Consider the following 12,244-nt stretch of genomic DNA (forward strand, 5'->3'; position numbering starts at 1 on the left):
TTAATTGATTGATAGTGGTCTGATTGACTCCAACGAGGCCAGCTTTGCAGTGTTTGTTTCAGCTGACATTGATAATCAGGATCTGGATTTTGTATCCGTCTGCCACTAATTGAAATAGGAACATAAACAAGAATAATTGCCATCATGACCGAGAATCATGCCAGTTTAAAAAATTAGTCGGTAAAAAAAAATTTAATGCGTGCAGATGGTCTGCCTTCATTAAAATGCTGCTCACATAATTTTTTTATTTTTTTATTTTTGGACCTCCCTTGGTGTTTGTCACTGCCCTTCAGTTCCCGCATCAAAATAATGCGATTAACCCAAATGATCATTTTTCCTGTAAGTAAATACTGCAGTTCTGGTATTATTAACATAATTCTGTTATCCAAGATACATGTCCTTTCCAGGCAGATGGAAGTGGTACCTTGCAAAGATACTGCTGCTGTATTTGGAAATACACAGTGAGGCCATGTGATAAGGTTTTTCCCCACAAGCAGGGGCAAAGTTAGGACAGTACAACAGCTGTAAATGCCACAACGCAGGACATGAGCGCTGACCTCTCTGATGCCAACGTTGCAGTAGCTAGGAGGCAGTGACATTTCATTTCACAGGACGGCACCATACGTTAAAAGATGTTTTACACTACATGTTTGTACTTTCCACTGTAGCGATTCAGTGGTCGCTTTGTCATTCCAATGTCTGGACCAGGGGCGGCTTTGAGACTGGCCAGGCCATTCGAAGAAAAAGGCTACAGTAAATATGTCGTCAGTATTGGGAGGGGTCCTTGTATTTAACGAAATTAAAATGCTCAAAAATTTCCAATTTTGACACAATCGTTGATTAAAATGGGACGAAACTGTCGTTGGCCACCAGCGGTGCACGTCGAAGTCTGCTGTCACCCCAAGCTCCCGACTGTGCGAAAAACCTTTAAAATACTGCAAAAGCGAATGCATGCGTGTCATCGTCATCATCATCCATGCATCCATCCATGCACTCTTTTTCAAATGTCGTAGAGCAATTTTTTGCCTTTTCTGACATTACAACCAGTCAATTTGTGTGCATTTTTTTTGGAATGTCAATTTGGAAAAAGTCCTCTTTCTGTAGAAAGAGATGTGTTTTTTTTTTTTTTTAATCGGAATCGTCGATTAATCAAAAAATAAATGACCTAATAGACAATCGACGTTACCAGTGAGCCGGATTAAAGAATGGAACGGGCTGTCTGTGAACTGCCAACCATACTTTACCCATCCATGGTTTTCACATCTTTAAGCACAACTCAAAATGTATTGAAAAAAAAATTGATAACACGTATTGAAGATGTGCTATTGTCACAGAATGGGAATCACAGCGAATAGGCTCGCAAACTGGCTTTATGTCACGTTCCAAGTTAATTTTGATGTCACGGAAAAAAAGTCTTAATTGAAGACTCATCAACTGCTGCTTGACCCCAAATTTTCTGAAATGTGAGGACAATTACAAAAGCTGCGCCTGCTTCCCATGCTCACTTCATGGACGATGTATATAAATGTCAGGTTTGCTATCATTACGCGTCATCAGTGGTCAGATGGACGTGCATGAATGTTGCCATGGAGATAAGTATATTTACTTAAGACTTTTCCCGATATGTTGCTTGGTGCTGTGCTTTCCTGAATTCAGGAAAATGCGGGTGGGCGGGGAGCCTGCACATAAAATGTGCTAAAATGTGAGGATTAATAGTGCCAGTGTGCTGTAATCAAATTACAGAAGGATAAAAGTGGTTAGGTGCTGCATTCCTGAACTCGAAAAATGTAAGTGATAATAATATGTAAACCGAGCTGTCTTTTTATCCCGGCACACATTGACGTGTGGATGGACATACTTTGGCGTTAAATATGTGCACTTTGTTGGTAGCTAATGTTATGCTATGCTATGCTACAATTACCAATTGCAAAGGGCTTCGTTTTGAAAGTCAGACTGAGCAAATAAAGAGCTTGAAGGAAGAAATCTATTTTTGCAAGGATGCAGTTTGAAAATTTAAAGTTAAGTACAGGCACAAGTATGTGTAGGTATCAATTATGTAAATTCTAACGCTTTTGATGCACTTGCTCGCCCCGATAATGAGCTTTTGTATTTGCGCTGATGCGACTTTTCGACCACGTTGTTCTCCCCTTTCGTGGCAACGTGAATTCCCTCGAAGATCTTCATCAACACTCCATGCGTTGTTTTGATAAGCTCATCCTTCCCTTGGAAATCGTCTTAGGGAAACATTTGCTAAATCCTGAGCTTAGAAAACTTTATGGACTCCAGGATTTGAGTTTGAACTTGAGTCATTTCATCTAAAGTCACCTGATAAGGGTTTTACCGCGATGTTCTTACCTCAGAGCAGAGCAGGGAACAATGGGGATAATCAAGATTCCCGCGGCCCGTGTTGTCTGGGTTTGTGATATCAGTGTGGAACACTGCCACATTTTATCCAACCTCGGTTCATAATAAAAGTGTGCGTCGGTGTGAAGTCTTTTGGGTCGGGCGTGCCGGTTTCAGCCAAAATTGACGTATTACGGCGTTGTGTTTAGGGCTGTGCCTGTGGGAGCCCACCGTGACGCAGGAAAAAAAGCACAAAGTGACCCGCGAAGGTGCCAAAAAGGCTCAGAGGCGGGATGACACTTTTTATAGCCCCCCATGAAAGGAGGGGAAAGGCTGTATTCACCAGGCAGATAATTCATGCGCTCACTTGCCAAATTAATCAAGTGGCATATTAATGTGGCGCGTGCGCTAGCTTATCGCGGCAGTGAAAGACTCCAGCTTGTGTTCTTGACAAAATCACTTGTTAATTGCTTTTACGGACTTCACTCTGGCCTTTTGTCGTTCACTCAAGTTATTCATTTGTGGAATCTTTTCTGTTATTGTGACGATTGTATTCCCAGCGCATTTTTACGCCGTCGCCGGACACGAGGCTCTCCGTGACTTTGCCTCCCCTCTCCGGCGCTTTGTCGTTTTAAATTAACACCGCGGCGTGATAAATAATGCTGCGGCTATCTGACATTTAGGATGGATGTTGTTGGGTTTGAAGCTTTGGTGTTGGAAATTACAACAACGACGACGACGACAGAAAAAACAAACAAAAAAAAACATTATTACAACTTCTCTGCAGGCGCCTACATCTTGCTTTATCTTTCTGAGAAGGGCAAATTTCCTCATTGTTGACCTTCGGCTGGGCCCAGTCCGGCTTATTTTGATAGATGTGATGTCTCTATAGGATGGTTAATAGCAGAGATGCGCAACAATGTGGCGGCTTAAAGTTTTAAAGCACTAGAGGAATGGTGAGCAAAATCAATCTCAATTTCACGTGGCAGATGTCCTTGTTTCACCTCGAACCTGATTTTGTTTTCTTGTTGTTGTTTCGTCTTTCTTGTCTGAGAAATCGTCCGCAATAGCTAAGGTAACCCTAGCAAGGTACTGCTGGCTAAAATTTGTGCTCAATATTCAGCTAATTAATACTATGACGTGGTGGTCCTTAACATAGCAAGCTACACAATGTGCGATCACAGAAAAAAAGCATTTTTATATTCTGATAACAAGCACTCGGTTTTGAACAAATTGGATTCCTACTACTATCTGAATTCTGAGCTGCATATTAGGACTAATTGATCCTTGATCCTCAACGCAACAAACTTGATCCCGTTGCAAATGCAATAATCAATCGACAGTGTCCTTGCAGCTGTTGTGCTATTGATCAAACAGCGTTGCGGTTGAAAAGTGTGGCTCTTGTTGTTTTACGGTATTGATTTGTGATGGGGGTGGGACTCTTTTCTGCATGATAGAAACGGAAGTCAAACTGCAACATTTCTGGATGATTATGTAATAATGATATTTATAATCATTTACATTGTATTGCATCAGAATTGATGGCACATTTTGCGATCACGAGTGGGTCACGGAAACGAGCACCAGATTTTTACAACACGGATGTTTTTTCAGTGTTTTCCCCATCGATATCTGCCATCGATTTTTTTTTTTTTTTTTTTTTTTTTTTTTTTTTTTTTTTTTTTTAGCTTTAACGCCCAGAGGGTCGAGGAACGTTGCGACGGCCCCCCCATTTCATTTTCTGCTTCTCTTTTATGCCGACAGCATACATAGGATTTTGATTTTAGGTGTCACGTTTGAACTATTTGTAACTGGATCGGGAATTCCCGTCAAAAAAAAAAGAAGAAGAGGAGGGGGGGGGGAAGCAGGAGCATGTTTTCCATTTTTGTCAAAGAATAAATCAAACTGCAGCACCAAGATTATATGAGCACCTACTACTACTTTCTAAACACGTCCCTAAGATAATTATGGCTTGAAGTAGTTGTGAATACTGCATACCTTATAGACGCATACTTATTTTTTCATTTAATTGACTGCAAATATGTCATTAAGAAAATACAACTTATACTTTGTTTATACTTACCACTCTAACGCGTCCATATTTTTTTATATGTAACAATGTATTAGCTAGTATTCTTTGACTGATTTTATTTGATTTTCCCCCCCACGGCCCACCACCACCACCAGCAACTAATGAGAGAACGTCAACAAATGGCCAGTCGTCCGTTCGCTTCGGCTGCTGTCGTGCTGGACGCTCGAGTAGGCGAGCAAATGGAGATGCTGCAACCGATGGGCGACGTAAGTAATTTACTATACACAATATATATATACATGTAGTTTTTCCCTTATCTGCAAATGGCCTGCCCCATCTTTGCATTTTAAAAATTAAAAGTGGTCCTAGAGCACACAAGTTTGCCCACGCCTGCTTATTTGAATAGTCCTCAGGAATCATTGCAACCAATTAAATGTTTTTATTTGTGCTAAATTCTCACCATGCATATTTTTTAATCCGCCGTAATTTCCGGCCTATAAGATGCGACTTTTTTTACACGCTTTCAACCTTGCAGTTTATGCGGTGATGCGGCTAGTTTCTGCATTTTTTATATGACGGCCGCTAGGGGGCACTCGAGCGGTAAAGGTAAGAGTGAGACAGGTGGAATATATGTGCCGAGGAAGTGACTTCTACCAGTCCGGCCCTCTTAGCATTGCGCTACGGTGTAATTCTCGTGTCTCAGGGATTTTTACCGTATGTTTTTTTTTTTAACCGACCCTGTTAGCGCGGCGTTAGCGTTACTGCGGCGGCGCTAGTGTTAGCATGGTGGCGCTAGCCTTAAACTCCGTGTACCGTCTATTTCTTACGTAAATATATCGTTTTTCAATGTGGGTTTCAATGTGGGCACTTTTGGCTTTTACACAGCTGCGGCGTATGTACGGTATTTCCTTGACAAATGTACTGGGCGAGGCTTATAACCAGGTGCGCTCTGTAGGCCGGGAATTACAGTAGTTATAAGAAAAACTGGAGTCTGCATTGGTACATTCAGGAGAGACATGAGAAGGTGTGGTTATTTTTTGCTTTTTTGTGTCGTAACTTAAAAGAAAACATCTGACCTTTCTTCCAATCATTTAAATACATCACATACATTATAGAAAAGTAGAAAAGAAATCTTGAAGGAAGCACAGCAGCGGACTCAATGTCACTGGGGATAAAAGCGTAGCTGGAAGCAATAAAAGGGAGCCACATGCTCAAATTGACATCAGAGGAGCAACAGTGTTTCCTCAGCCAAGGCCGCCTCTGTGTCACCTGCCGCCGAGAGAAATAAAAATCACTGTGGCAACCAGCGAGAAGGCACTACATTAGCCATTAGTGTATTGCTGAGCGCCGCTCGCCGCCCATTATGGCATCGTGAAGGGCAGCGTAAAGAACAGGAGAGGAGAACAACGGCGTGCTTCTTAGCTCACGGAGCGCAATCCGCCGCCGCAGTTTTCAATTTGCAAGCTCCCCGAAAAACAACCTGATCAGGAGCTATTTGCGAGTGTAAAATTAATTATAGCCGAATTAGTTCCGCAAGCGTGTGTCAGTCCCATCTCGGACGCCAGGTAAAGCTGTTTGTTTGTCAGAGCGCATTAAGGAAGAAGGTTTGTGCCCACTGGAGACAATTGCAGTAAACACTGTCCCAAGCTGTTGGGGAAATGATAACTGCAGAGGAAAAAAATAAATAACAATTCCGCGTCCTCTGTTGGTTGACCCTCGCAAGATGCGGCGTGAACCAATACAGGCTCGACTGTCTTTGGTTTGGATGTCCGTGCGTCATTTTAAGAAAGTTGCCAACACCGTTGAGAACAAAAGCGCTGTTAGAAATGGCGACACATATTTCTTGAGGTTCATAATTCTACATTACTAAAAACAATCAAATGGTGTCGGCTAACCTTCAATCGTCACTCATGCGTGTAATATTGCCAGCATGCACAGTTATTTCCATTCTGTAAAGAATGTTTTTTTGTTTTTTTTTAAAGTTAAATCTGTTTAGGAAAAAAAAATGACTCTTGAGTTGCCAAGGCAACAACAAGAGAAGGTGTTCTCCTCGATGCAGATCATTGGAGCATCCAAAGTTATTTTCAGCGGGAATTACCACGCGGCGACCGCTTTTCAAATTGTAACGTCCGTGATGTCGGCTAATTTTAAACACAGCTGAGTCAAGTGAAACGGGCAATTCAATAATTTTATGGCATTGTTTGGCAGCAGCTGAAGGTGAACCGTCTAAACATAAACTTTTTTTTTTTTTTTTTTTTTTTTTTTTACAAGCATAATCGCTTAGCATCTGGCATCACTTAACAGTTAGAAACACTTGCCGATGTCAAAGAGGACACTGACAACACATTTTACTGACCGCCTGTTGGTGCCAGCAGCTTGTTACCACGCTGACTACGATTTAGGACCTTTTTATTTTCTCCGAAATAATCTATATATAGATATACAGTGGCAGCACGGTGGATCAGCTGGTAAAGCGTTGGCCTCACAGTTCTGAGGAAAAGGGTTCGATCCCGGCCCCGCCTGTGTGGAGTATGCATGTTCTCCCCGTGCCTGCGTGGGTTTTCTCCGGGTGGGCACTTCGTTTTCCTCCCACATCCCAAAAACATGCAACTTTAATTGGACACTCTAAATTTCCGCTAGGTGTGATTGTCTCCATGTGCCCTGCGATTGGCTGGCAACCAGTTCAGGGTGTACCCCGCCTCCTGCCCGTTGACGTCCGGGATAGGCTCCAGCACTCCCCGCGACCTTTGTGAGGATAAACGGCAAAAGAAAATGGATGGATGGATATATATATATACAGTATAATATAGAATGTTATAGCTTTCCTTAACCCCAATATACTGGCGATGTGACAGAGGTTTTTCTGCACTTTCTAAAACAGTCCAAGATGCGATAAGATTTAAATATGAAGTGGTGTCAAAGAACTATGTTGAAGTGAGGCATCTTGACAAATTTTTTTTTTTTTGGAGTGGGCATTGTCATTACTCAACATTCTTCTGCGACTCAATGTCCCGATTAACAGGCAAAGACCACTTAAATGTCCTGGCAACGTGAAAACCTTGAAATCCATCCCTTTTCTTAGCCGCTTAGCCTCACAAGGGTCGCAGGGAGTGCTGGAGCCTATCCCAGCTGTCAGCGGGCAGGAGGCGGGGTACACCCTGAACTGGTTGCCAGCCAATCGCAGGCCGCATTGAGACAAACAGCCGCACTCACAATCCCACCTAGGGGGAATTTAGAGTGTCCAATTAATGTTGCATGTTTTTGGGATCTTGAACGTCAACATTTGCACCACTGCGCTACGAAAAGGGAACCGGGCAACATTTCCGCACTTTCTAAATCCATGCCAACGTTTGGAGCTTTGTTTTGGAACAGCTGTAATGGCGTCTCACCCAGTGATCCATGCAAAAAAGGATCATCACGCGGTAGATTCTGATTTAGCGTTCGATATGCACGAGACAATTTAGGGCCTCTTTTCTTTTTGCGAGAATGGAGCTTCTCATTAGCGGGGATCACTTGAGTGCTCGCGAAGCCGACTGACAACATGATTGCCCTTGGATGCCAGTGCAAGACGGAGCACGTTGCGCCCCCCGCCCCCTACCCGATTCCCCCCCCCATCTGTTGTCATTTCACCCTACCAGATGCACGCTAATGTTTTCCTTTCGTCACGTGACTTACTTGGCCTGCGTGAATTGCTTATCAATATTTGTATTCTGTGACAGAAACATATTTTCTATCATACACAGATTTAATTTGAGTTCCCATTTTGATTCTTTCATCACTGTTTATGAATGTCTATTGTTCATACGGATGCTGTGGAGCCATTTTGCTATCAAGGCCATTTCAGCTCCTCTTGGGTTTTACTTGTTTTTAGATTATCACGGCTGACCGGCTCGCGTGCTCGATCATCCACGACGGTGCGAGGCGCAAGCACGTTGTTATTTCTATTCGTTTTCTTTAACTTGGCCCGACTATATGTCGTGCTTTTCCTGGCCCAAATTGAAGCAGAGGTCGTAACATGCTGATCAGCCGCACGTGTTTTTGCATTAAATATCATTACTCCTTCTCGACTTAACTTAAAATAGGAAGTGCTTGGTGACAATTATAAGAGTAGTTACCAGTTTGGAAGTCTGCAAAATTCATCTGACACACAAATTTGGAGCAATATTCTACTTTTTCTGATAAAGTGACCCATTGGCATAATTTTACAATTGCCATTAAAATTGATACCGGACTCATAAAACACATGATTTGATGATGATAACTTCCATGTCAGAAGGTTTCGAGTGAGGGCGGTCACCTCTAAAGATGGTATGCAGAAAAAGCCCTCCATACTCCATAGCAACATGAGCTAGTGACTAAATTTTCTGTGTTGATTCATTCAAATTAGTTATTATTAGATTGTTTTGGACAGGTCGGTGGCTCGGCTGGTAAAGCGTTGGCCTCACAGTTCTGAGGTCGCGGGTTCAATCCCGGGCCCGCCTGTGTGGAGTTACCTCAGGGCACTCCGGTTTCCTCCCACATCCCAAAAACATGCAACATTAATTGGACCCTCTAAATTGCCCCTAGGTGTGATTGTCTCCATGTGCCCCACGATTGGCTGGGAACCAGTTCAGGGTGGACCCCGGTTCCTGCCCGTTGACAGGCGGGATAGGAAAGCAAAGCAAATTTATTTGTGTAGTGCACTTCATACACGAGGTAACTCAATGTGCTTTACATGATTAAAAGCATTTGAAAACAAAGAGATGAAACATTTAAAACGGGATCAAAATGACAAATATAAAAAGACAGTTAAAACTGCCTACAGAAGTGGATATATTTTATAAAGCGTGAGAAAAATGAAGAGTTTTCAACCTGGATAGGCTCCAGCACGTGACCCTCGTGAGGATAAGCGGCGAAGAAAATGGATGGCTGGACAGATAGGTTTGATTGGAAGGCATTCATCGATTTATCGTACCCACCCCGTCAAAGCACCTAATCAGGCTCAGATCAATCTCCCTAATCAATTTATGGTCGCCTCCGGGAAGATGGTGCCTACCATAAACTGGGTGGTCCATAATAAATAAAGTTTGGACAATTTATGAAGATTGAAAGGATAAAGTTATCAGTTGACATTCAAATCTCTAAGTTCACAAAGTCTTATAAAAGCAAAAACATGAAGTACTCTCATAAAGAGTCTCCTTCAGTACACCCAAATGAAGAAATCTACCAATAAAGAGAAACTAATCAGTCCCTCAACACCCATTCCAGTTTTCGGGCATTCTGTCTCTGAGCCCTCTGTCATCACAATTTGGATCCTGGCAGACACAAAGAAGTCAATTGTGATCAGACGTGTTATTATTCCCCAATTTCTCCCAAACGCGCTGCAAAAAAAAAAAAAAAAAAAAAACCCTTGACGTTCATTGTAAGGGTGACATGTTTTTCACGCTTGAGACACAAGCACTTTTGTGGCCATTAAGTCTAAGTGTCGGTCTTCTCAACAGACAGAATGTCAGGCGGCGGGACTCGCAAGCGTTATCGCTGTCTCGGTCGGCGTGGTTGTTGTGTGACCAATTAAAACGTTTGTCTCGGGAGGGGGACGGGGGGGGTTCTCAGCTCTGCCGTGATAGCGTTTACTCTGGTCACCCGAGAGGTTCATTCAGCAGTCGCTGGACATGTAAATTAATAGTTTTTGTATGGGGATATTTGCTGAGCCTACCTGCAATAGGTAAAAATACACAATATAGACGGACCGCCCAAAAAATATACATAATTTTACTTTAATTTAAGTTCATTTAATAGAAATTGTAAATGCATAGGAACAGCAACAACAACAAAAAGTCATTTGATTGCTGATGATTACGTGTGACTGTTTTGCGTTTCCACCAAGGGCGCACCCAAACCCGTCGCCGTGGAGCCGTGTTCCGGAAGCAAAGCCGCCGTGCTGACGGTCCTCATGCGGCTGCCGTCGGGACCCACCAATTTGCCGCCGCCCGGCCAGTCAGGTAAGAAACAGGATCACGGCTTTATCAAATGTTACGGGGTGCGATGAGTTTTGCTAGCTAGTTTGCCAGGTCATGAGGATAACTACGAAGTACCGTAATTTCCGGCCCATCTTTCACACGCTTCCAAGCCTGCGGTTTATGCGGTGATGCGGCTAATTTGTGCATTTTTTCTAACGGCTGCAAGAGGGCACCAGTGATACCGGTGGAATATACGTGCCGAGGAAGTGACTTTTACCGGTCTGGCCCTGTTAGCGCTGCGCTAGCATGTTACTGCCGTGTCTCTGTGATTTATACTAGTTTTTTTTAGCCAGCCTCGTTAGCGCAGCGGCGATAGCGTTAGCATTAGCGCGGCGTGCCTCTCTGTGTAGCGTCTTTCTGTGTAAATATCTCGTTTCAATGCGGGCACTTGCGGCTTTTACACAGCTGCGGCCTACGTATGTACCAAATGGTATTTCCTTTACAAATGTACTCGGTGAGGCTTATTAGCAGGTGCGCTCTGTAGGCTGAGAATTACGGTTGGTGAGTCTGCAAATGGTGAATCACGATTTCACCGTGTAGCCATTTCTATCGAAATTGTGTTCTTTGACCGATCGGCCGTTTTTTGTCTCGCCCCGCCGACAGGCCTGATCGTCGCCAGCGCGCTGATCGACATTTCCCAGCAAAAAGCATCGGATTTTAAGGAGAAGTCGCAGGGGTTAAAGAACCGAAAGGCCGCGGCGCCGACGCACCAGGGCACTTGTGTCTGAGCGCCATCCTCCGCCGCCTCAACACTCCGAACCGTGGCGGATTCCCCCGCGGACGACGTTCCTGAGACGAGAGACGTTGACACAGAGGAGATCCCGGTTGCCCGTCTGTCGCAGGGGACAGAAGTGGGGACAAACCCTCAAGTGCAGCCATACTTGACTTTTCCTGCGACGAGGAACTGTGAAGAACCCGCAGGACCGAAAAGGTGGAAACGGACGATCTCGTTTGTCTTTGGACACCTCCTTGTTTCCTTTCGCTCAGCATGAGCGAAAAAGCTAATCGCTATGCAGTTTCATTTCAAGCTAAAGCTGGTCGAAGCCTGTTACATGCTGCCTATTGTTTATTATTGTCCTTTTTTTGTTTTTGTTTTTTTTTTTTTTTGCACGTCAGCGTTTCACGGTGCTAAAAGCTCCGCCGTTTTGCCGCCTGAAGGAAATCCGCGCACTACAATCGCACCGATTCGTCTCTTTTTAGCATTTAATGTACAGACAAAACTGGAAACACAAGTCTCTGTGTTCTGTTTGGTGTCTCTGGCCTCACTTTTGGGACTCTGGGCGACGTTCTACACTTGAAGCGAGGACATTTGCTCCGAGGGCCGAGTTTGTTTTCTATGACTTTATTCCCACGGTTACATTTTTGTATTGCTGCACGAGAGCGGAGGGCAAAATTTTCAAAGCTGTACAGTGTTCGCTTTTAAACTAACGCCGTCTTTGTTTCTCTCCCCTCGTGATATTTCCCCGTCATTTGTCCGCTTTCAAAGACAGATTGGGCCAGATATTTTCCTTTATCCCGTATTACATTTACTCGCGCGATTGTGGAGAAGAGCGTTTCGGTTGATGTTTTGATATTTAACGAGATTCCTGTGTAATAGCACATTTCGACAGCGTTTTTTTAAAATGCTGTTTGTTTGTTTTTTTAAACCTCTCGGGCATTGTTATGGCAAAAAATGCTCATGTAAGCTAGCTAACGTTCCCTGATTGTGTGTGTTTGTACAGTGCTCCTACGACGGTGTTATTACACAGGAATCGGGATCTCACTAGGAAAAAGGAAGAAAAAAAAAAAACAAGCGATGAGAGAGACTCCCTGTCAGTAATCATCAGTGTATTTTAAGGATGATCGACATGATGGGATATAAAATAAAAAA

General features: G+C 43.5%; 1 protein-coding gene across 1 annotated transcript in view; it reads left to right on the plus strand.

Moving 5' to 3' along the window:
* Positions 1-12,193, plus strand: part of atrnl1b (attractin-like 1b) — a 43,868-nt gene extending 31,675 nt beyond the window's left edge. The window contains exons 27-29 of the mRNA XM_061810869.1: positions 4,531-4,641; positions 10,242-10,356; positions 10,978-12,193. Coding sequence (XP_061666853.1) covers positions 4,531-4,641; positions 10,242-10,356; positions 10,978-11,102 — 351 coding nt within the window. The 3' untranslated portion in view covers positions 11,103-12,193. The remainder of the gene's footprint in view (positions 1-4,530; positions 4,642-10,241; positions 10,357-10,977) is intronic.
* The last annotated feature ends 51 nt before the right edge of the window (positions 12,194-12,244 follow it).

This window comes from Syngnathoides biaculeatus, chromosome 22 (genome assembly GCF_019802595.1).
Source record: "Syngnathoides biaculeatus isolate LvHL_M chromosome 22, ASM1980259v1, whole genome shotgun sequence".
Lineage (NCBI taxonomy): Eukaryota > Metazoa > Chordata > Actinopteri > Syngnathiformes > Syngnathidae > Syngnathoides > Syngnathoides biaculeatus.